Source organism: Leuciscus leuciscus, assembly GCF_965113295.1.
Source record: "Leuciscus leuciscus genome assembly, chromosome: 16".
NCBI classification, from domain to species: domain Eukaryota; kingdom Metazoa; phylum Chordata; class Actinopteri; order Cypriniformes; family Leuciscidae; genus Leuciscus; species Leuciscus leuciscus.
The window spans coordinates 30,566,053-30,586,915 of record NC_138740.1 but is presented as its reverse complement, the minus strand read 5'-3'; the positions used below and the strand labels follow the sequence as shown (position 1 = coordinate 30,586,915).

At 37.7% G+C, this 20,863-nt stretch overlaps 1 protein-coding gene across 1 annotated transcript in view; it reads left to right on the top strand.

Annotated features, from left to right (window-relative positions):
- LOC309477340 (putative E3 ubiquitin-protein ligase HERC1) overlaps nucleotides 1-20,019 on the top strand; it is a 67,558-nt gene extending 47,539 nt beyond the window's left edge. Inside the window, 25 exon segments of the mRNA XM_082140576.1 lie at nucleotides 377-592; nucleotides 887-1,014; nucleotides 1,740-1,939; nucleotides 2,528-2,642; nucleotides 2,810-2,941; nucleotides 3,031-3,132; nucleotides 3,237-3,410; nucleotides 6,570-6,875; nucleotides 7,359-7,424; nucleotides 9,279-9,404; nucleotides 9,506-9,644; nucleotides 9,748-9,929; nucleotides 10,011-10,166; nucleotides 10,259-10,381; nucleotides 10,907-11,009; nucleotides 11,170-11,339; nucleotides 11,429-11,567; nucleotides 12,852-13,018; nucleotides 13,281-13,450; nucleotides 14,283-14,448; nucleotides 14,525-14,601; nucleotides 15,171-15,423; nucleotides 15,520-15,672; nucleotides 17,628-17,933; nucleotides 18,527-20,019. Coding sequence (XP_081996702.1) covers nucleotides 377-592; nucleotides 887-1,014; nucleotides 1,740-1,939; nucleotides 2,528-2,642; nucleotides 2,810-2,941; nucleotides 3,031-3,132; nucleotides 3,237-3,410; nucleotides 6,570-6,875; nucleotides 7,359-7,424; nucleotides 9,279-9,404; nucleotides 9,506-9,644; nucleotides 9,748-9,929; nucleotides 10,011-10,166; nucleotides 10,259-10,381; nucleotides 10,907-11,009; nucleotides 11,170-11,339; nucleotides 11,429-11,567; nucleotides 12,852-13,018; nucleotides 13,281-13,450; nucleotides 14,283-14,448; nucleotides 14,525-14,601; nucleotides 15,171-15,423; nucleotides 15,520-15,672; nucleotides 17,628-17,933; nucleotides 18,527-18,712 — 4,055 coding nt within the window. The 3' untranslated portion in view covers nucleotides 18,713-20,019.
- Nucleotides 20,020-20,863: the final 844 nt, after the last annotated feature.

Sequence of the window (20,863 nt, the reverse complement as noted above, 5' to 3'; positions counted from 1 at the left end):
GAAACTGGAAATATAAAAATATAAACTAGCAAAATATTAGTGTACATTTTTCATCTAATATTTTATTTTATTTTATTTCAACTTTATTTAAATCACTGTGAAATTTAAATATCAACCAAAAAAAGTTTGGGTCATTTTTGCCAAAAATGCTTGAGTGATGGGGCTAGTTGTTATGCAGTTCTATGGTGTTCTATGCAATGCTTTTCAAAAATTCTATCATCTTTTAGTGGTGCTTGTCTTGAATAATAATTTCATAGTCTAACATTCCCAATCCAGCCAAATCCTGATGGATAGTATTTACGTGCATCTGAAAATGTCCTGGACATATTGGATATAGTACAAGCACCTTTATTTGTCTTTGTCTTCTTTCCTGTAGGTACTCAAGCACACATAGAGGCTCAGTCGTCCTGGGTCACGGCGCTCTCGTGGGTTCAGACCTCCTCTCCGTTCCTCAGTCAGGAAGCCTGTAGTCAGGTCAGTCCTCCTGAGAGTCTGCTGGTGGGACGGCTGGACGGCTCCCTGTGCTGGCTGGAGGTCACAGAGGACTTGAGGGTGGAGAGAACAGAGCTCACTCACTGCCACAGAAAAGAAGGTTGGTGGCAAGAAAAGTCAGTAGCACCTCACTGCAGTACACGAGATCCAGGGGGCAGAGTTGGATCCAGATCTAAGGGGTGGGGATTGGTAGTTTTAGGGGTGGGTTTAGGGATCAGGGGGTGGAGATGGGTAGGTTTAGGTATATGTAAGGTGGGAGTCTGGGTTCCAAGGCTTCATTTCATGTTCTGCAGTGAGGACCATCTCAAAAAAGTGCTAAAGATCTCTCTGTTTTAATGTGTTTGGAGAAATTCTGTAGTGAATGAACTTTGTGTGTGTTTTTCCTCCTGCTCAGCACCTCAGTGTCTGGCCTGGTACAGTGTTGATAAACCTTTTGCTGTGGGCTATCCTGATGGCAAAATTCTCCTCGCAACAGCAGAGAGCTATGAAACCGAGCCACCCATTCTGCTAACAGCATTTCCTGTGAGTAAGAAGTCATCAAAACACGCACGCGCTGCATGCGAAATCGCATACTTTCTGAGTAGGTACCAGGTAGATACCAACTCATTTTAATGATTCAGTGTACATTTACATTTAGTCTTTTAGCAGATGCTTTTGTCCAAAGCGACTTACAAATTAGGACTAAATTAAGCGAGTCATCGTGAAGAGGCAAAAACAACGCAAGAAGTGCTCAAAATACGAAGCTCAGGCATTGTTCAGAGTAGCATAAGACCGATAAGTGAGGATTAAAGGAAAAGGAACGAATTTATTTTTTGTTCAACTTCAGTTGAACCGAAGTTTGTAAGCATTTATAAATCACTAGACTGTAAGTGACTGCAAGTGACTTGATGAACATAAGAGAGCTTTCAAAAACATTAAAGATTCATTATTTAATCACAAAAATAAATGTTATTCTTAAATAAAAGGCTACATGGGGACTGGAACACTTTTAAATGATGACATTTTATATATATATATATATATATATATATATATATATATATATATATATATATATATATATATATATATATATATATATATATATAACCATACAAATAAACTGATTTAATAAAATAAAATGTCTTAACTCTACACATCCTAGACAGTTTGGGATTTTGTGTGAAACCCAACCCATTCTTTTACACAAATAAACCCATATTTTTTGAGAGTGACACTTTTTATTATTTTTATTATTTGTTTTCCAGGAGAGTGTGAGTGCACTCAGGTGGGACCCTACAGGACATCTGCTGCTGTCTGTTGGCCGCTCTGAGGTGGTGAAGATATGGGGTCGTGCCAGCGGCGCGTGGGTCACCCTCCACTCTCTGTTCCACACGGGCACCGTCAACACGGCCGAGTGGTGCCCTCTGCCCGGGAGAGGGGCGGAGCCTCGTCTTATGATGGCAGTGTGAGTGTGGCATATGTTTAATAATCATTAAAGCAAACATATATGTTCAGAACTAGTGCACATTAACATATGCGCAACTTGCTGGTGGTGTTACTACTCATTTCACATGTGAAAAAGTGAGCCAATACTAACAGAATCCATTTACATATAGAATTAAGCAAGAGAATATGAGAATTTGCATACGCCAATAGATACGAAATTGTCGTTTTCACTTGAAGATAAAGATATAAAAAAACAGATAGGGTGTATTTTAAGACTTTAAGGTCTTAGAGGGGGGGTGAAAATAGAGGAAAATGTGTTAAATTATATTACGACAGCTTTGGTGGATGAAACCTTGACTAACTTTATAAGTGGCTTTAAAAGGTGCTACAAAAGTGTATAATATGGCACTTTTATTATTTCTTCACACCATTTACTTGAATAATGGGTAACAGATATCTCAGAGGAGCTTTTGAGAGCTTTAAACCAGTACTTCATGAAGTATTTTTAGGATATATAGACATTTAGCTGTCATGTTGGTACTCAAGGATGCACAGGTGTATAATCCGTCATCCAAGTGTTTTGATTTTCCTTTCTTCATTTCCTCAGTGGATGTCAAAATGGCCTCCTGTATGTGTGGACTCTTCCTCAAGGGGGCACTAATGTCTCAGTGCCCAATTTCCTCACCCCATCTACCAGCCAAGACAAGAGCAGTACCATCAAGGTCAGAATAATATATGTATCTTTTTTTTTTGGGAGATAATTTGCTTGGGATAAATTAAGTTTTCTTATTTATTACCTGTTTAACCTTACCTTTTAATTCACTTTTGCTCTGTTAGATTAAATGTGTCACTAAAGGGAGTTTTTTTGGTGTGTGTGTGTGTGTTTCAGCGAGGTAATGCTAAATGTGTATTCCGACTGAGTGGACACATTACCGCGGTAAAGACGCTGTCATTTTGCCCCAGTGGGCTTGCTCTGGTGTCTGGAGGAATCGGAGGGGTGCTCAACATCTGGTCTCTCAGGGTGAGTCAAACGCTTCTTTTTGACGTTTCTTTTATTAGCTTTACAAAACTCCTCGTTTTGATTGTAAACACTCCTCTCATCTGTTCTAGGATGGGTCAGTCCTGCAGACTGTGGTCACAGGAATGGGCTCTGTAGTTTGTACCACCTGGATACAACACATAGGGGTGACTGCTTGTTCTGGAAGGTCAAAGGTACTAAATACTTCCTGAAAATGTGTTTAATTTAATAAATATTTAATTTAAAAATGGTTTAAGTAATGCTTAATGCTTGTACCTATCTGTTTCTCCAATCTCAGGATGTTTTGCTAATTCGCTGTACCCCAGACTGGATCTCTCAGAATCACATTCTGGCCTCCTGCCGTTCTGTTCTACGCAGTCAGGGCATTCTGGGATTGAATCGTGCTCCCTGCATGGCTGTCTTTCTTGAGCGCCTTCCCACACTGCTTCAAGAGCAGTACATCTATGAGAAGGTACATACACTTTCTCATCAAAACTGAAAATTCTAAATTCACTACATGTATTGTCTTTTTAATGAGTTATATTTTGCTCTCTTCATGTTATGGCCGATAACTATTAAGGTAAAAGAGTAACAAAACTCGATAGCATGTAGATTTGAATTTGAGAACTTGTACAATAAATATTCGTACTTGTACGCAAAAATTTACACTCACAGCTCCGATGTGAAAACCTGTAAAATACAAATCTGAAGTAGACTTTTGAGATTTGCACTTGCAGACAATAGTCACAAACCTGTATTCTGAATTTGAAGCTGCAGACAAGTCAAGTCAAGTCAAGTCAAGTTTATTTGTATAGCGCTTTTCACAATACAGATTGTATCAAAGCAGCTTCACAGTATTAAATTAAAATAATACAACAAAGTTTGTTTCAAGAGGAATTTATTGATTGATAAAATTAAATTAAATATCCCCAAAATATCCCCAACTGAGCAAGCCAAAGGCAACAGTGGCAAGGAACCGAAAAACTTCATCAAGTGACCTAATGGAGAAAAAAAAAAAACCTTGGGAGAACCCAGGCTCAGTCAGGGGCCAGTTCTCCTCTGGCATTTATGAGCTAGAGGCCGGATTGTAGTTTGAACTGTAGGATTATATGAATGCCTGGCTGAAGAGATGCGACTTTAATCTAGTTTTAAACTGGGAGAGCGAGTCTGAGCAACGAACAGTATCAGGAAGACTATTCCAGAGTTTTGGAGCCAAATGTGAGAATGCTCTCCCTCCTTTGGTGGTTCTGGATATCCTAGGTATGACCAAAAGCCTTGAATTTAGTGATCTTAAAGAGCGCGATGGATTATAGGGTGATAAAAGATCCGTTAAATAGACTGGAGCTAAGCCGTTTAGGGCTTTATAAGTCAGTAGCAATACCTTATAATTAATACGGAACTTTATAGGTAACCAATGCAGTGATGATAAAATCGGTGTTATATGATCATATTTTCTTGATCTCGTAAGAACTCTAGCGGCGGCATTTTGGACTAACTGTAGCTTGTTTATTGAGGATGCAGGACAACCAGCTAGTAAAGCATTACAGTAATCCAGTCTCGAGGTCATGAATGCATGAACTAACTTTTCTGCATCAGAAACTGATAGCATATTACGTAGCTTAGCAATGTTTCTAAGGTGGAAAAAAGCTGTTTTTGTAACATATGAAATATGATTTTCAAAAGAAAGGTTGCAATCGAGTATAACACCCAGGTCTTTTACTGTAGAGGATAAAGTAACAGGACATCCTATGATGTTAAAGTTGTAGTCACAAATGTGTAAAATGCCATTCACAAAAATACAAAGACAGACAAACTTGTAGTACATAGTTGCACTTATTCTTTCATTCACGTTCACAGTACAACCATAATTAGGCAATTGCAGCTTCTCAAATCTGTCACTGCAATTTCAAATGTTGCGCCTTGACTTTTGCTACTCTTTTCGTGATATATTGGATGCAAAACTAACTTGTGCACTTGCATGCAACTCAGTGGCGGCGAGAGAGAAAGGCAGGGGAGGGGGCAAGGGGGCAAAGGAGTCGTTTTATTGGTTGGCGCCTAGCCAATTAAATGGGACTTATTTTGTACGCAATAATGTCACGAAACCTGGGTCCTCTTCTAAGACGTTCTGAATGGGGCTTAATGCATTAGACAGTGATATTAAAAGAAATACATGATATTATCAAACTCTGATAATAAACTGATATTAGTAAACACTATACTAATAATGCATACTATGTACAAAAAAGCAGATGAGCCCAGAATATGAACGCAACACGTTTAATTACGCTTAATGAGGCTTAATGGACCAACGGTTATATTAGGTATTTAATATATTTAGGTAATAAAATATGCTTATAAAACAGGGAAATCTGTAATTATATGTGTCCTTTGTGTTAAAATGTGTTCTTATGACATAGCAACACTAAACTCCTAGAACACTATAGAAATGACAAAACTGTATTGCATACATTAGAATAACTGACACATATTTGCCTCAATTGTGACCCAGTCTGAATCGGAGTTTCTGCGGTTCTGCTGGCACATTGACTCTTTGCCCAGTTCTGCTGCAGATTTTCACTTAACAGTCTCTCTGTATTAACAGCTGATTATGTCCTCGGTTAAACTGCAGTCCTGTGAGAGAGTTCACACTGCAGCATCTGCTCTGATAAATGAACTGCAGCTCTCTGGGTCAACGGCACCTCAGAACCACCTATTTTTACTTCATTGGAGCTTTTTAAACAGCCCAAGTACTTTAAATATTAAAATGTTCCTGTTTATGTCAGTAAAGTTATTGAGATGCAATAGTTGAATGAAGATCACACATCAGATATTCCAAAACAGCTCTGTAAAAACCATCAAAGACACATTCCATGAAGCTTTTAGCTTGTACACTTTCAGTCAAACATTAGGAATTTTAAGATAAAAAAAAAAAAAAAAAATTATGTTCATGTTATGTTATTCGTTCTAAAATACACCAAAAACAGTAATATTGAAAAATATTATCGCAGTTTGAAATAAATGTTTTATTCAATATATTTATTTATTTATTTATTTATTTATTTATTTATTATTCTTTTTTTATTTAATTATCTATTTATTTATTTTTAGAATTTTTTTTAAAGAAATTAATACTTTTATTCAACAAGAACATTAAATGGATCAAATGTGACATGCTGTTCTTTAAACTTTATATTCATCAAAGAATTCTGAAAAAAAATAGTACATTTTGCACAAAAAATATTTAGCACCAAAAACAGTTTTCAATATTGATAATTATAAGAACCATTATTAATAATGGGGCACCAATAAAAACTTAGCACAAAATCAGCATATTGGAATGATTTCTAAAGATGGCACTGAAGACTGGAGAAATGATGCTGAAAATTCAGCTTTGCTATTTTTTTTTATATATTCAAAATAGAAAACTTAATAATATTTCACAATTCTACTCTATTTTTGATCAAATAAATGCAGCCTTGGTGAGCATAAGAGACTTCTTTCAGAAACATAAAAAACTTAATTATTCTAAACTTATAACAGGTAGTGTATTGTAATGCATTACAAAGGTATTCTCTGTGCATTTTAGGTATTATATCACATTATATTCCTTCATGTGTGTCTTGCTCCTCAGAGTCATGTGATGGCGGGTGATCAGTTGACCCACAGTGCCTTTCTTCAGAGTCTGGCCACACTGGCCGTGGGTCTCTTCTTGGATCAGTTACTGTGCCGTCAGCCCAGACCTCCTCATCACAGCGGGACGGGGCCTGATCGGGACGGGGCCCCTGGATCCTTCTGTCCCTCAGAGTGGAACTGGCTTTCCACATATTCAACCACAGTGAAGAGCGCAGAGGCGTTTGCTCGCGGCACGCCCTTCCCAGAAGCCTTCATCGCACCTGAGTTCCATCATTCTGGAGCCACAGAGTTCACCAAACCTCTGGTAAGAAGCTAAGGAAGCTGAAGTTAATCCTTGTCAAATCTGTAATTTAGCTAATTGGATATTTAAAGGAACAACATTCTACACTGTTTTTAGCATGCAAGTGAAGTTTTTTGCACCAAAAACAGTAATAAATTACTTATTCATGACAGTCTATTGGACTGTTCCATTGACCCTTTGGAATTTTAAAGGTATACTATGTAACTTTTTGTGTTCAGAATTGACAAAATGTATGTAATGAGAATGTACATCATGAATCTATCTTCCAAACTGTGTTTTTGTCTTATCCTGAATCACTACAGTACTCCTGTAATAAGTGTATTTATGTACATATTTCCAAATTCAAATAACTTTTTTCTTGGTTTTAAATCTTGTTACGATTCATTGTTTCAACAGAGCACAGAAAATCCTGTTTTCTATAATATGCCTCTTAAAGGTTATTTTGAAATGAGAATTTATGCAGAGTTTCTTTTGTTCTCTTTATAGGACAACAGTAAGTGGAGTTTCATGATGGATGAACAACTCATGTCCTGGGCGACCAGCAGACCTGAAGTAAGTCTGTGTGTTCCTGGACGTGTGTGAGGTTTAGCAGATATGTGAAAGTGTGCGTTAAGGCATCCGGATCTTCCTTGATCTTCCTCATTCGTCTCTGTCAGTATAGTCTTTGTGTTCAGCATTGTTCTTTTAGGCAGTTTTTTATCGCTCTTCACATGTTTTTATTCATTCATCTTTTATAAATTACCTCACACAAACTCTACCAGCTAGCTGCACACACAACCTGGCTGTCTCTACATAAAACTCTTTTTGTCCTCATATAAAGCATATCGCTGTGCAGTTTTTTTTATCTTTACAGCTTGCTGAATTGGCTATTTAATGGACATGGCCTTATTTCGCATCAGTACATTGGGATTGCATTAAAGAAAAATGCTTTTGTAATTTGTTGTGTATAAAGGAAATCATTTTGTTATTTTAAAGTGTCCCAATTAGGCTTTTGCAGATATTATCTTTCATTTAGTGTGTAATATCGGTTTGTGAATGTAAAAGGTCTGCAAAGTTTCAAAGATCAAAGTGCACAACAAAGTTATGGTAACACTTCAGGTTAGGGTCCAATTCTCACTATTAACTAGTTGCTTATTAGCATGCACGTTACTAGGATATTGGCTATTTATTGCGTGACTATTTGCATGATTTTATTCTACATCTCTTAATCCTACCCAGTACCTAAACTTAACAACTACCTTACTAACTATGAATAAGCAGCAATTAAGTGTTTATTGAGGCAAAAGTCATAGTTAATAGTTGGTTAAAGGAACACTCCACCGTTTTTTGAAATAGGGCTTATTCACCTTCTTTCCCACATTTAGATAGGTGGGCAAATGCATTTTTGTCTCAGTGCATGCATTGTTTTAGTTTGACAGGGTTGGCGCTAGCTTAGCTTAGCATAATGAATGGAATCCTTTGTTGCCAGCTAGCATGTCCTGAGTAAAAGTGATATAAAATAAAAAAAAACCCACCTAATTACTTCTTGTGGCCTGCGTATTCACAACAAGTACAAATAGCGATGCAGATTAACACTAGGCGATTTCCTATGCAGATTTTGACTTGGGACTATATTAGGGGGAAGCACAGGCGAAGCACTGCTACTTGGGCGCAGAGATATCACGCCCAAGTAGCAGTGCTTCGCCTGTGCTTCCCCCTAATATAGTCCTTAATATATAAGTCAATATCTGCCTAGGAAATCGCCTAGTGTTAATCTGCATCGCTATTTGTGCCTGTTGTGAATACGCAGGCCACAAGAAGTAATTAGGTAGGTTTTTTTTTTTTTTATATCACTTTTATTCAGGACATGCTAGCTGGCAACAAAGGATTCCATTCATTATGCTAAGCTAAGCTCACGCCGACCCTGTCAAACTAAAACAATGCATGCACTGAGACAAAAATGCATTTGCCCACCTATCTAAATGTGGGAAAGAAGGTGAATAAGCCCTATTTCAAAAAACGGTGGAGTGTTCCTTTAATAGTGAGAATTGGACCCTAATCTAAAGTGTGATTTTCTCCCAAAAGAAATAACCATTTCTGAATTGCCTTAAACGAGTCATCTGTAGTTCCAGTCTTTCTTCCTGCACAAATCTACATAGGTTTGGAAAAAAATGGCATAATACCAGCCTATGGTCTTCATTGGCTGCCCATGAACTGCATCAATCGTGTCGTCGAAATGTACTCTAGAGAAGACGTTTTTTCCCGCGGTGAAACCGACTCCATCGTTGTAATTTGTATCATTGTGTATCAAGTGCTGACCTTGGATGGATGTAAACCTATTGTAGGAGACCTCCAAAACAAAAGTATGAACCTTAAAAATAGCATAATAAGGGCAGTTTAAACGTCATGTGTTTTTGTGTTTTACAGGACTGGCAGCAGGGTGGTAAAAGTGAGGTGTACCTGTGGGGTAACGGACGTCACGGGCAGCTGGCGGATGCTGGAACCAGCGCATCTGTGCCCAGCCTTGCGCCCTCGCTCTCTCAGACACAACAGGTAGAGTGCCAACACAAAATGCATGCAAAACTACCACAACACATGTTCATTTAAGGAAAGAGTTATCATCTCCGTTTATGTCTGATGTGTGTTTCTCTTAGGTGGTGTGCGGTCAGAACTGCACATTCCTGGTTCAGGCTAATGGTTCAGTTCTGGCTGTAGGGGAGGGCAGTTATGGGCGACTCGGACAGGGTAACTCAGACGACCTCTACACCCCAACTATCATCTCAGCTTTACAAGGTAATACAAATAACTTGAATTCAATGTAATGTCCTTGTGCAGGAAATATATATTGCTTGTATTGCATGGAATATGATTTTTTTTTTTTCTCTCTCTCTAATAGGATATGTAGTGACGCAGCTAGTGACATCATACGGGTCAGATGGACACTCACTGGCTCTCACCGAGACTGGAGAGGTGTTCAGCTGGGGTGATGGGGATTATGGGAAGCTCGGCCACGGGAACAGCGAACGGCAAAGGCGACCCAAACAGATCGAGGCTCTGCAGGGAGAGGAAGTTGTGCAGGTATAGGAAATCACTGTCCAAGATAATCGCCCAAACCATCACATGATCAGCTTTCATTTGAACAACCTTCCCCCTTCTCAGCTGGCCTGTGGGTTCAAACACTCAGCTGTCGTCACAGCAGACGGAAAACTCTTCACCTTTGGCAGTGGAGATTCTGGACGCTTGGGTCAAAGGTCAACTTCGAACAAGATGATCCCGGAGAGGGTTACAGCATTAGATGGATGCCACATTGGACAGGTGCTACTTTGCCACTTTCATGCTACTGTGTGCATATATTACCTTTTGACCAATGCGTGATGAATGTAAATGACCTTTCCTCTCATGTTTAGGTGTCATGTGGTATCAATCATACTTTGGTCCTCTCATCAGACGGCCTGACCGTTTGGGCCTTCGGAGATGGTGATTATGGTAAACTGGGTATCGGGCCATGCACAGTGAAGTGCTACCCACAGGTACCGTCGTACTGATCTTCTCACTGGCTGATCATTAGCTAAAATACTGTTCAAAAGTTTGGGTTTGGTAAGATTTGGTCAGATATTTTTGAAAGAAATCTCTTATGCTCACCAAAGCTGCATTTATTTGATCAAAAATACAGTAAAAACAGTAACTTTGTGAAATATTTTTACAATTTAAAATAACTGTTTTCTATTTTATTCTATTTTTTTATGTAATTTATTCCTGTGATGGCAAAGCTGAATTTTCAGCATCATTACTCCAGTCTTCAGTGTCACATGATCCTTCAGAAATCATTCTGATATGCTGATTTGGTGCTCAAGATACATTTATTATTATTATTATTTTCAATGTTGAATGATAAATGCCCTTACGGTCACTTTTGATCAATTTAAAGTATCCTTACCAAATAAAAGTATTGAAATCTTAAAAGAAAATCCTACTGACCCCAAACTTTCAAACAGAAGTGTACTGTATGTGTTTTGTCCATTGGCTGATTGACCTGCGTTTCTATTGGTTGGCAGAAAGTGGAGGCTCTTTGCAATAAAGGCATCAAAAAAGTTGGATGTGGAACGCATTTCTCAGTGGTTCTGGCAAAAGATGGGCACGTCTACACATTTGGCCAAGGTAGTCCCTCCAGGAATCTTCATCCAAATGTGTTTGTGTGTAAATGTGGCATCATTTACATTTTTGAAATGAGATGTCTGAACGTAAAGCTGACTGTGTGTTTTTCAAAAGCACCTTTGTGATGTTAAGACAGCCCTGATGTGTGTGCATGTTTTCACAGAGCGTCTGATAGGTCTGCCGGACGCCATGCTAAAGAATCACAACCGGCCACAGATTATTCCTGCTTTGGAGGGAGTGTTTATTGAGGACATCGCTGTGGGCTGCGAGCACATTCTTGCTTTATCCAACACTGGAGACGTGTACGCATGGGGCTGCAACTGCGAGGCCCAGGTAAAGTCAGCTGAAATACTGCACTTTACCATCATGTGTGATTGGGTGAATATTTAGTTGAGCTTATGTCCTCTATGTGTACATTGCAGCTGGGTCTGGGCCATTCCAATCCTGTCAAAGAACCCGCTCTAGTTACTGTTCTACAAGGCAAGAACATCAAGCAGATCTCTGCTGGACGCTGTCATACCTCGGCCTGGACCACACCGGCTCTGTCAACCAGAGCATCAGGTACACACCACAGGCTTGGAAACAAATCCTTGTGAGCTGGGTTGGAACCTCATAATTAAACTTTTTGGAACGCTCCTCATGGGCAGACGTCCACTCATATGCACCACACAACTAGCACCTTTTGGTAAATTTCAATCATTTTTAAAAGAAAAAGAAAACATCATGCAAATCAACAAAATCCTAAAAAAAAAATCATGGAAATTTCAATATAATGTATACAATATACAGTAAATATACAAATGTTTTGGGTCAGTAATTTATATATATATATATATATATATATATATATATATATATATATATATATATATATATATATATATATATATATATATATATATATATATATATATAAAAAATATAGTGCGTAACAAATTTATTAGACCACCTGTCATAATAAAGAGAAATCACAAATATTTTAGGAATCTGAAAAACTAAAAATTGTATAACAAACTGAAACAACTAAATAGTCTTTATCCATAGTCACACACAATAACCGAAAAACTTGCATCCTTTGGCCTTGATAAGAGATTGCATTGTTGCTGGCATTGTTTTTATGTACAGTTCTTTTCCACAATCTATGTTGTTATTGACTTCCAAGTAGTTTCTAGTTGTTCCCAAAGACTTGCTTTTGCTGAAACGTTTGTGCGATTATATCTTTGAATCCACTAAATCCCAAATTTGTTCACTTTGACTTGGCCAACTGTGACTAAAGAGCTTACACATACTGGTGGATTAACCATTACAGAAACATAAAACAATATTTTGGTTATCACCAATAATGTTAGTTTAGGGCAGCTGTGGCACAAACCTTACATTTAGTTCTGAAAAACTTCCTGTTAATTAAAGTTTCTTTAAAAAAAAAAAAAAAAAATTCACATTTTCCTCAAAAAACAGTTTTTAGCATTGATAATAAAAATGTGTCTTAAGCACCAAATCAGCACATTAGAATCTTACTGACTCCAAACTTTATAGATATGCTTGCCTCTGACATATTAAATTGACTAGGGCTGCTTTTTTATTTTTTATTTTTTTATCCTTATCTAGTATTCACAAACAACTGGAAAACTCATGGGAAAAAACATCCTTTATTTATTGGTCAGAATGTATGGAAATCCGCTAATATACACAATTCAGATATGCAATATTTTTCTGCTGAATCCTGGCATAATTCATCTTGTTTATCTCCATAGTTTCTGACCTTCTCAGTGAACCGTACTGTTCTAGGATCAGTTCCTCAGTTTTTGCATCTCATGTCAACAACTCTGACTCTGTATTTTGCAGGTTGTTCAGGGATTCAGCTGGGTTTGCCTCAGTCCGTGCCCCCGCAGTATAACGCCCTTAAAGACTGCAGCTCTGAAGTGCTAAACATCCGTCTCAGAGTCCTGTACCACTTCTCTGATCTTATGTACAAGTCCTGGAGGCTTCTGAACCTCGACCCTCGCAGTCAAGTATGCATAATCAATAATAAAACATAAACACACTCACACATTCATATTAATCACAGCATTGCCTGCTGTTTCACTGGAAAGAAACTGTACTCTGATTTCCTGCCAAGAACCTTTCATCATTTTCTAAGCTCAGCTGAATTTGTGTCCAGTGTGAAAGTGTTGTTACGATTGCTGTTTTTTACCTCCAGACTAATAGGTCTCTGTCGCTCGATATCCGAGCAAGGGTTTTGTCTGACCATGTAACTCTCTGGCTGGTTTCCAGGTGAATGCTTCTCGCTACAGCTCAGGTACCGCTGCCATCGTACAAGGCCAACTCCGAGGCCTCCTGTCCCCGAAAGTCAACACTCTTCCTCTCGTTCGCACTATCGGCAGAACCATGACACAAGGAAAGACTTACGGCCCACAGATCACAGTCAAACGGATCTCCACCAGGTGCAAGAATAATTTAACCAAGGCTGCACAATTAATCGAAAAAAAAAACCAAATTGTGAAAATGGATATATGAATTATCCTACTTTTAAAAAGTGTGATTTCTAGACCTGGAAAAGTTTTGTAAATGTAAATCTTCGAGCTCCATGGAAATTTTTATAATGAATATACATTTTTCTAGTTTTGCCAAGCTCAGAAATATTGTTTCGGATAGAAATTAGAAAATTAAATCATATTCTTAATTCTTATCCAATAAATCACAAAAAAATTGAAAATTCATGGGGCCATTCATTTTTCACAATATTATTGTGGAAAATAGGAGGCCTTGGAGTCAAACGTAAAAGTTTGAGTACCACTGGATTAGAGGAACACAAGAAGTGTAGAGAATAGCGTTGTCAAAAGTACTGACTTCTGTACCAAGTCGGTACTGAAAATGAAAATATTTGACAATACTGAGCGTTTACACAGATACACATGGAAAGCACAGGCGTCTATCAACGGATCCCTAATATATCTGCTGATAGATGACTGCTTCAAATGCTCCCATGTGTATCTGTGTAAGCGCTCTGTGAAAACGTCTTTGAAGCGTTGATCATAGTAGCCAGTCACAGACATACATGTTGAGCGCGTGAACTCAATGGCCAACCAGAGGTATTAAAGTTCAACAGCGCTCAAAATGCTAGAGGGAAATGCTGGTATCGTCACATTTTTTAAATTTCAGTATCCAATTGGTACCGAAGTCGGTACTTTTGACATCACTATTAGACAATGTATAGACAGATAGTTGATAATGTTCGTGTTTTTAGCTAAAGATTGTTTTTTGCCAAATTCCCAGGGGGCGCTCTAGCAAGCCCATTTTCGTGCAGATCGCCAAGCAGGTGGTGAACCTGAACCCTACTGAGCTGCGTCTGCCCTCCAGAGCATGGAAGGTGAAGTTGGTTGGAGAGGGGGCGGATGACGCCGGGGGCGTGTTTGATGACACCATCACTGAGATGTGCCAGGTAACTCCAACTCCAACATCCAGGGGGTCGCTTTTCACTGTATTCATGCATTCAAAACTGAATTCTCTTTTCCCAGGAGTTGCAGTCTGGTGTGGTCGACCTTCTTATTCACACTCCTAACAGCACTGCAGATGTTGGTAGTAACACGGACCGGTACGTTGTAGACACTGAGATGTGTAAGCAGAATGTAATGGAGTGCTGTAGTGATGATGGGTTTTTGTAGATCGACCCAGAAGTTTGCATCACCCTGATTCCCTTGACGAAAACCCAATTGTTTTGTTTTTTTTTCATTTGCTTTTGGACTAATTTAGAAAATAAGCTCTGTGAACGAGAAAAGTTTATGATTACATGTTTTGTTCATTATGATAATCTTCACAAATGAACACAACTAGCCTGAATACAATCGACGGAAGTAAAAAGTTAAATGCAAGTTATAAACAAACTACACCACGGTCAAATAACTTAATCATAACCACCATTAAAGAGATGTAAATTTTGTCATTTACTCACCCTTAAGTTGTTCTAAACCTATATGAATTTCTTTGGTAACCAAACAGTTGATGGGCCATTGAAAACCCAGGACGCTGAAACCGGAAGTGCTAAAATACTAATTTGTTTCTGGGTTTTGGCCTACAAAAATACATCATCCCTGCAGCACTGTATTGGTAAAAAAAAAAAAAAGAGACTGCTGTTTTTCTGCTAACCTCCATTGTCTTGGACAGGTTCTTGCTGAGCCCAGCTGCAGTCTCAGATGATCACATGGTGCAGTTTCGCTTCTTGGGGATCCTAATGGCGGTGGCCATTCGAACCAAAAAGCCCTTGGATCTGCACCTGGCGCCGTGGGTGTGGAAACAAATGTGCTGCATTCCTCTGGGAGCCGGCGACTTGGAGGAGGTGGACCTGCTCACGTACCGCTCACTTCAGGGCATCTTACACCTGGACAACAGCGCCATCAATGAAGAGAACTTCACAGTGGTGAGCCATACCGTCCTGAGAGACTAGTAGAGATCACCCATCCAGACATCAAACACATCACTTGCTCACTGACTGGTCTTTTTTCTGGATTTGTAGATGATCCCTCTAGACTCGTTTGTGGCTCACAGTGCCGATGGCACATTGGTTCCAGTGATTCCTGGTGGGCATAACTTCCCCCTGACATTCTCCAACAGGAACGATTATGTGGAGCGAGCCCTGCACTACAGACTTCATGAGATGGACAGACAGGTATCTGCCTCTCTTTTGGACACTTTAGAATTACAGAATGGGATTATATTCACTAAATACTCAATTAAAGACACAAGTCAACCGAAAATGGAAATTCTGCCATTATTGTTCCAAACCCATATGGGTTTTTTTTTCCATTAAACACCATAGGAGGTTTTAGAAGAATTGTACTGCATGATTTGCATCCTGCCATCTTGAGACGCCCCATGATGATAATTAAATAATATGTCAAATCATAATGTTGAAAAAGTGACATGATTAAAATAATCAGATAATCGAATGTTGGGAATTCACTAGGGCTGAACGATTTGTGTGTGGGGGGAAATATGTGATTTTTCTTTGAAAGAATTTAAAATGTGTGAAAAAGTTACAAATGTTATTTTAAAGGTTGCTGTGCTTGTTTGTAGGGCTGGACAATATGGCCCAAAAAAATCATATTGTGATAATTAGATCAATATAACTGAAAATGATGATGATAATAATAATAATAATGTGATTTTATTATGATCTGTTATTATTAAAAACAAATTTAATTAGAAATATATTACTATTGTAATACTATTTCACTGTAAAATACCATCTAGTAAATTAATAAAAATGAATAACATACTAATATAAATTAATACTTAATATAATTAACATTAATTAATTATTAATAACATAAATATTAGTATTAACATTTTACAGTTGTTATTTTATGTATTTATTAAAATGTTAAACCATCAAGCTTTTATTTTGGAATAAAACTGCAGGGTGTTATTAAACGCTTCTCATTACAAATATTATGAAATAATATAATATGACATTGTATTTAGTCAGAATGCACTATAGCTTTGCAATGGCTGTCGGTGGAGGAACTTTAATGATGTAGTATTTTTATGTACAAAAGTGTGCATACACCTGTGAATCATCAGTATTTTAGTCTGTTTTCCTGGAAATGTCTAAATGTTCAATGCACTTTTCTGCTAAAAGGGAATTTGTCAACATTTGGAGCATATTAGCATATAGATGATCTCCAAGCTAACAGACATGAACTAAAATCCACAATAACTGATTGAATGAATGGCTTTATTTCAAACATGTAATAGAAACAATAATAATGCAATAAAAGCTAATGGACAAAAAACAAACAAATACTCAACAAAACAGAAAGCAAAACAATATTAACTTATACATGTCCGAAAAGGAGTAGGAAGAAGCATAAGCTTATTTAATCTTACCTCTTCTCCACTACCCGTTAAAAATCATCCGGTTGGCCGATCATCTTAATCTGTTTATCTCCACATACCAAGAAATACAAAAATAACATACATAATTACCTATGTTTATATCCACCATAAATAATAAATTGTGTAAAAAAAAATATATATATAAATAAACTGTGAGAACACCCAGTCAATGACCTTCTTCAAAATGAAAACCATATTTTTGTACTGAGTCATGCTTGGACATTGTTTGAGCACTAAACTTAATCTGTTCCACTGCGTCACTCCACATAGAAATCCAAAAACATTTTAATGTTTTACGGACAGACACAGAAATGTTTAAAGGTGCACTCACCCCTAGTTTTTGAATATTGCCAGGAAGTAGGTTGTTTTTTGCTTTATACATTATTTGAACATGAACCAGATCAGTGAATTGCAATGTCTTTGATTTAAAAAAAATTATGAATTTGTGTGATCTCTATAAACGGTATTATGAATTATGCTCTTTTTTGCAACATAGATACAGATGATAGTCTGCATTTATAAATATTACCCCAAACCTCCACACAGATTGATTCAAAGACTCAAAGATTGACTCTCTCTATGTGTAGAGGTAAATGAAAACAACTAATGCCACATCAAGCAGTGTTAGTGGCTCTGCAGTGTATAATAATGCCCATAAACTGATCTTGCATGCCAACAGAACATAAGCAGTATTACTGCAGCAAGTGTGCATCTGTGTTTATGTAGGTGGCAGCAGTGAGGGAGGGCATGTCCTCCATCATCCCAGTCCCGTTGCTCTCCCTGCTCACGGCTCGGCAGCTGGAACAGCTGGTTTGTGGCCTGCCCGAGGTCTCTGTGGAGATGCTGAAGAAGGTGGTACGATACCGTGATGTTACCGACAGCCACCAACTCATTGGCTGGCTGTGGCAGAGCCTCGAGGAATTCACCAATGAGGAGAGAGTCCTGTTCCTGCGCTTTGTGTCCGGACGCTCCAGACTGCCATCCAATCCGGCAGACATCACACAGAAGTTTCAGATCATCAAAGTTGATCGGGTAAGACCACCGTCACATGATTAAATATTACAGTTAAATATTATTTTATTTAAATATTTCATTAAAATATGTAAAGTTTTGGGCCAGTAAGATTTTTTTTTAATGTTTTTGAAATTGAAAATTTAGATTTTAACTACTTTAATATCATTTAAAATAGAATTTATTCCTGTGACTGTAAAGTTTAATTTCCAGCATATACATAAAACTGTGGGTAATTTAATATATAATATTCAATTATATAATATTATTTTAATATATAATAATGTAATGACTGCAAATGAGATGTAGACAAGATTTATACAATGAAATTAACTTTTGAATATAACATTTTTAATTATTTAAAATTCACACAAAAATGAATTTGGAAATTACTTATTTTTATTTTTATTATTATTAATATTTTTTTATGAAAAGATTGTCAGTATATTTGGTACAAGTTACTGAAAGGGTTAGAGTTATCGGCCTACGAATAATCAGCCTGGCTGATTAAAGGTGTCTGGAAGGCATAGTCAGCATACTGTAGTATGTACTTTCCATGCCTGATAGCAGTATGTGCATTGTGTCTTTACTTTCTCTTTATGTTCTCTCAACAGCCTATGAACGGCCTTCCTACGGCCCAGACGTGCTTCTTTCAGCTCCGCCTCCCTCCCTACACAAGCCAGGCCATATTAGCTGAGCGCCTACGCTATTCCATCCACAACTGCCCCTCCATAGACATGGACAACTACATGCTGTCCCGCAACACCGACCCAGCGGACGGCTCTGACACGGAGTACTGATGCGGTGCTCGCAAAAACAAAGCACAAAAACAACACAATAACAATATAAATGTCTCCGGCTGCACTTCTTCCTCATACATGCAATACAATTCTCTGTCATAAAGCCTCACGTACGTACTCTCTGCAGTACCCACAATGCACTGCAGACGCCAGTTCTTCCACCTGGTCAAAGGGAGGATATTTAAGCAATTAATTTGTCTATATCGTTGTCAATCTCATTCGTGTCTCTGAATGTTGCTTCCTAAAAACGAATTTCAAAAAAAATATGACGACACTATTACAAGCTCTTGTGCCTAGATTGGTCGCGAGGTTTCTCTTGGCGCTAGCGACAGAAACTGGGGTCGGTTTGTCGGTGAGCACTTGGCAGCTAGCTTCCTGTCCCAGTTTATGCCAAAGGCTTTTAAACTACTGTACTGTACTATACGCGATACCTTCTGACTCAGTGGTGGAGGGAAAGTACTGGGAAACGAGCCTCAGAGCAAACGTCGTCGGGGCGTTTGTATGGAGCTAGCTTGTATCTTAAATGAATGTATACTTGCAAATGCCATGCACGTGTGCACTCAACTTTTATTTGCCAAATACTGTACTGATGCTGTACATTATATAGGGTTTAAGGAATTTTAGCCTTTTTTTTGCAACTGTGAAACAGCGTGTGGAGACGTTTGGTGACTTTCGTGTACGTCTGTGCATTCTCACAGAGCGAGAGTGCAGGTTTGTTACGCTATGCTGATTGATCATCAGTGTTATCATGTGTTTCGGGGCTTCTATGCCTCAGTGCTGGATGTAAAACATATTTTGACTGTTTTTACTGATGTGGTGAATATGCGTTTGACAGGACTTCTGTATGCGGTGGTTTACAGTATTGCTAAATTATTGTTTGTTTGTTTTTTTTCCCCCAAAAAATATTTATCTGAGTGAGCTTTTTGTGTTGGAAGAGAGAAGAATGAGGACTAATGCGGCTGTTGCGCTGTTTTGCACTTTAGACCTGTATGCATTGCGCTTTAGCATTAGAGGAAAATCTTATTCACTACAATATTTACAGATTCCAGACTCCTTTATCTACATATTCTCTCATCCTGAGCCACTACTGATATAAGTATCCAGAACTAACTTGAACAACGAAAGATTTCTTTAAGGCTGATTCATTAGGCTACGATATGGTGGCATTTTACGATGCTTAAATTTTAGATTAAGCCATAAAACAAGAATGATTAAAAAAAAGTCTACTTAAACTGTATGATATCTTCTGACGATGGCCTCTCAGATGGAAAATGCACTGTACTGTAAATTAAATTTTGTGTACAGACTTTTGTGTCAGCTTGGTAAGTCATTTTAATTTGATTGTAAATGTTTTTCTTTCTGATTATGCACGGGCTAGTTTTTGTTTATGTCTGCCATGTTTTTTCTGTTTATATTCCAGGTATTCTAGTGCAATCAGAGTCTCTCGTTTCCAAAGACAAGACAAAGGGAAAAAACCTTGCATTTCCTCTCTGAAGCAGTCTACTCATCCAAAAGATTGGAAGTTGCATGCTATACATAACAGTATGTATATATAATATACACACAGAAAAGATGTGTTTGAAACACAACACAAGTTCAAAAACAAATGGGTTGAACGGTGTTGTCTGATTCACAAACAATTTTGATCATGCTGCGCGACCAGTGTAGACCAATTTGGATTCTTGAAACAAATGATTCTTATGAATCATATTTATATTAATGAATAGACTACCATTTGAAAGTTTGGAGTCAATTGTTTTGAATGAAATTAATATTTTTAGTCAGCATGGATGCATTAAATTGATAAAAAAGTAACAGTATATTCTTGAATATTTGGTTGTATCTGTAGTATTGTATACTGTTAGTACCGTTCAAAAGTCGGGGGTCAGTAAGATTTAATTTTTTTTTTTGTATCCAGCAAGGACACATAAATTTGTTAAAAAATTACATTAAAGATGAAAGACTTTTGTAATGATTCAAAATATTTCTATTTCAAATAAATGCTGTTGTGTTGAAGTTTATTCATCAAAGAATATCATGAAAAAATATCATGGTTTCCACTAAATATTAAACAGCACAGCTGCTTTCAACTTTGATAAAAATAAGAAATGTTACTTGAGCATCAAATCAGCATATTATAATGATTTCTGA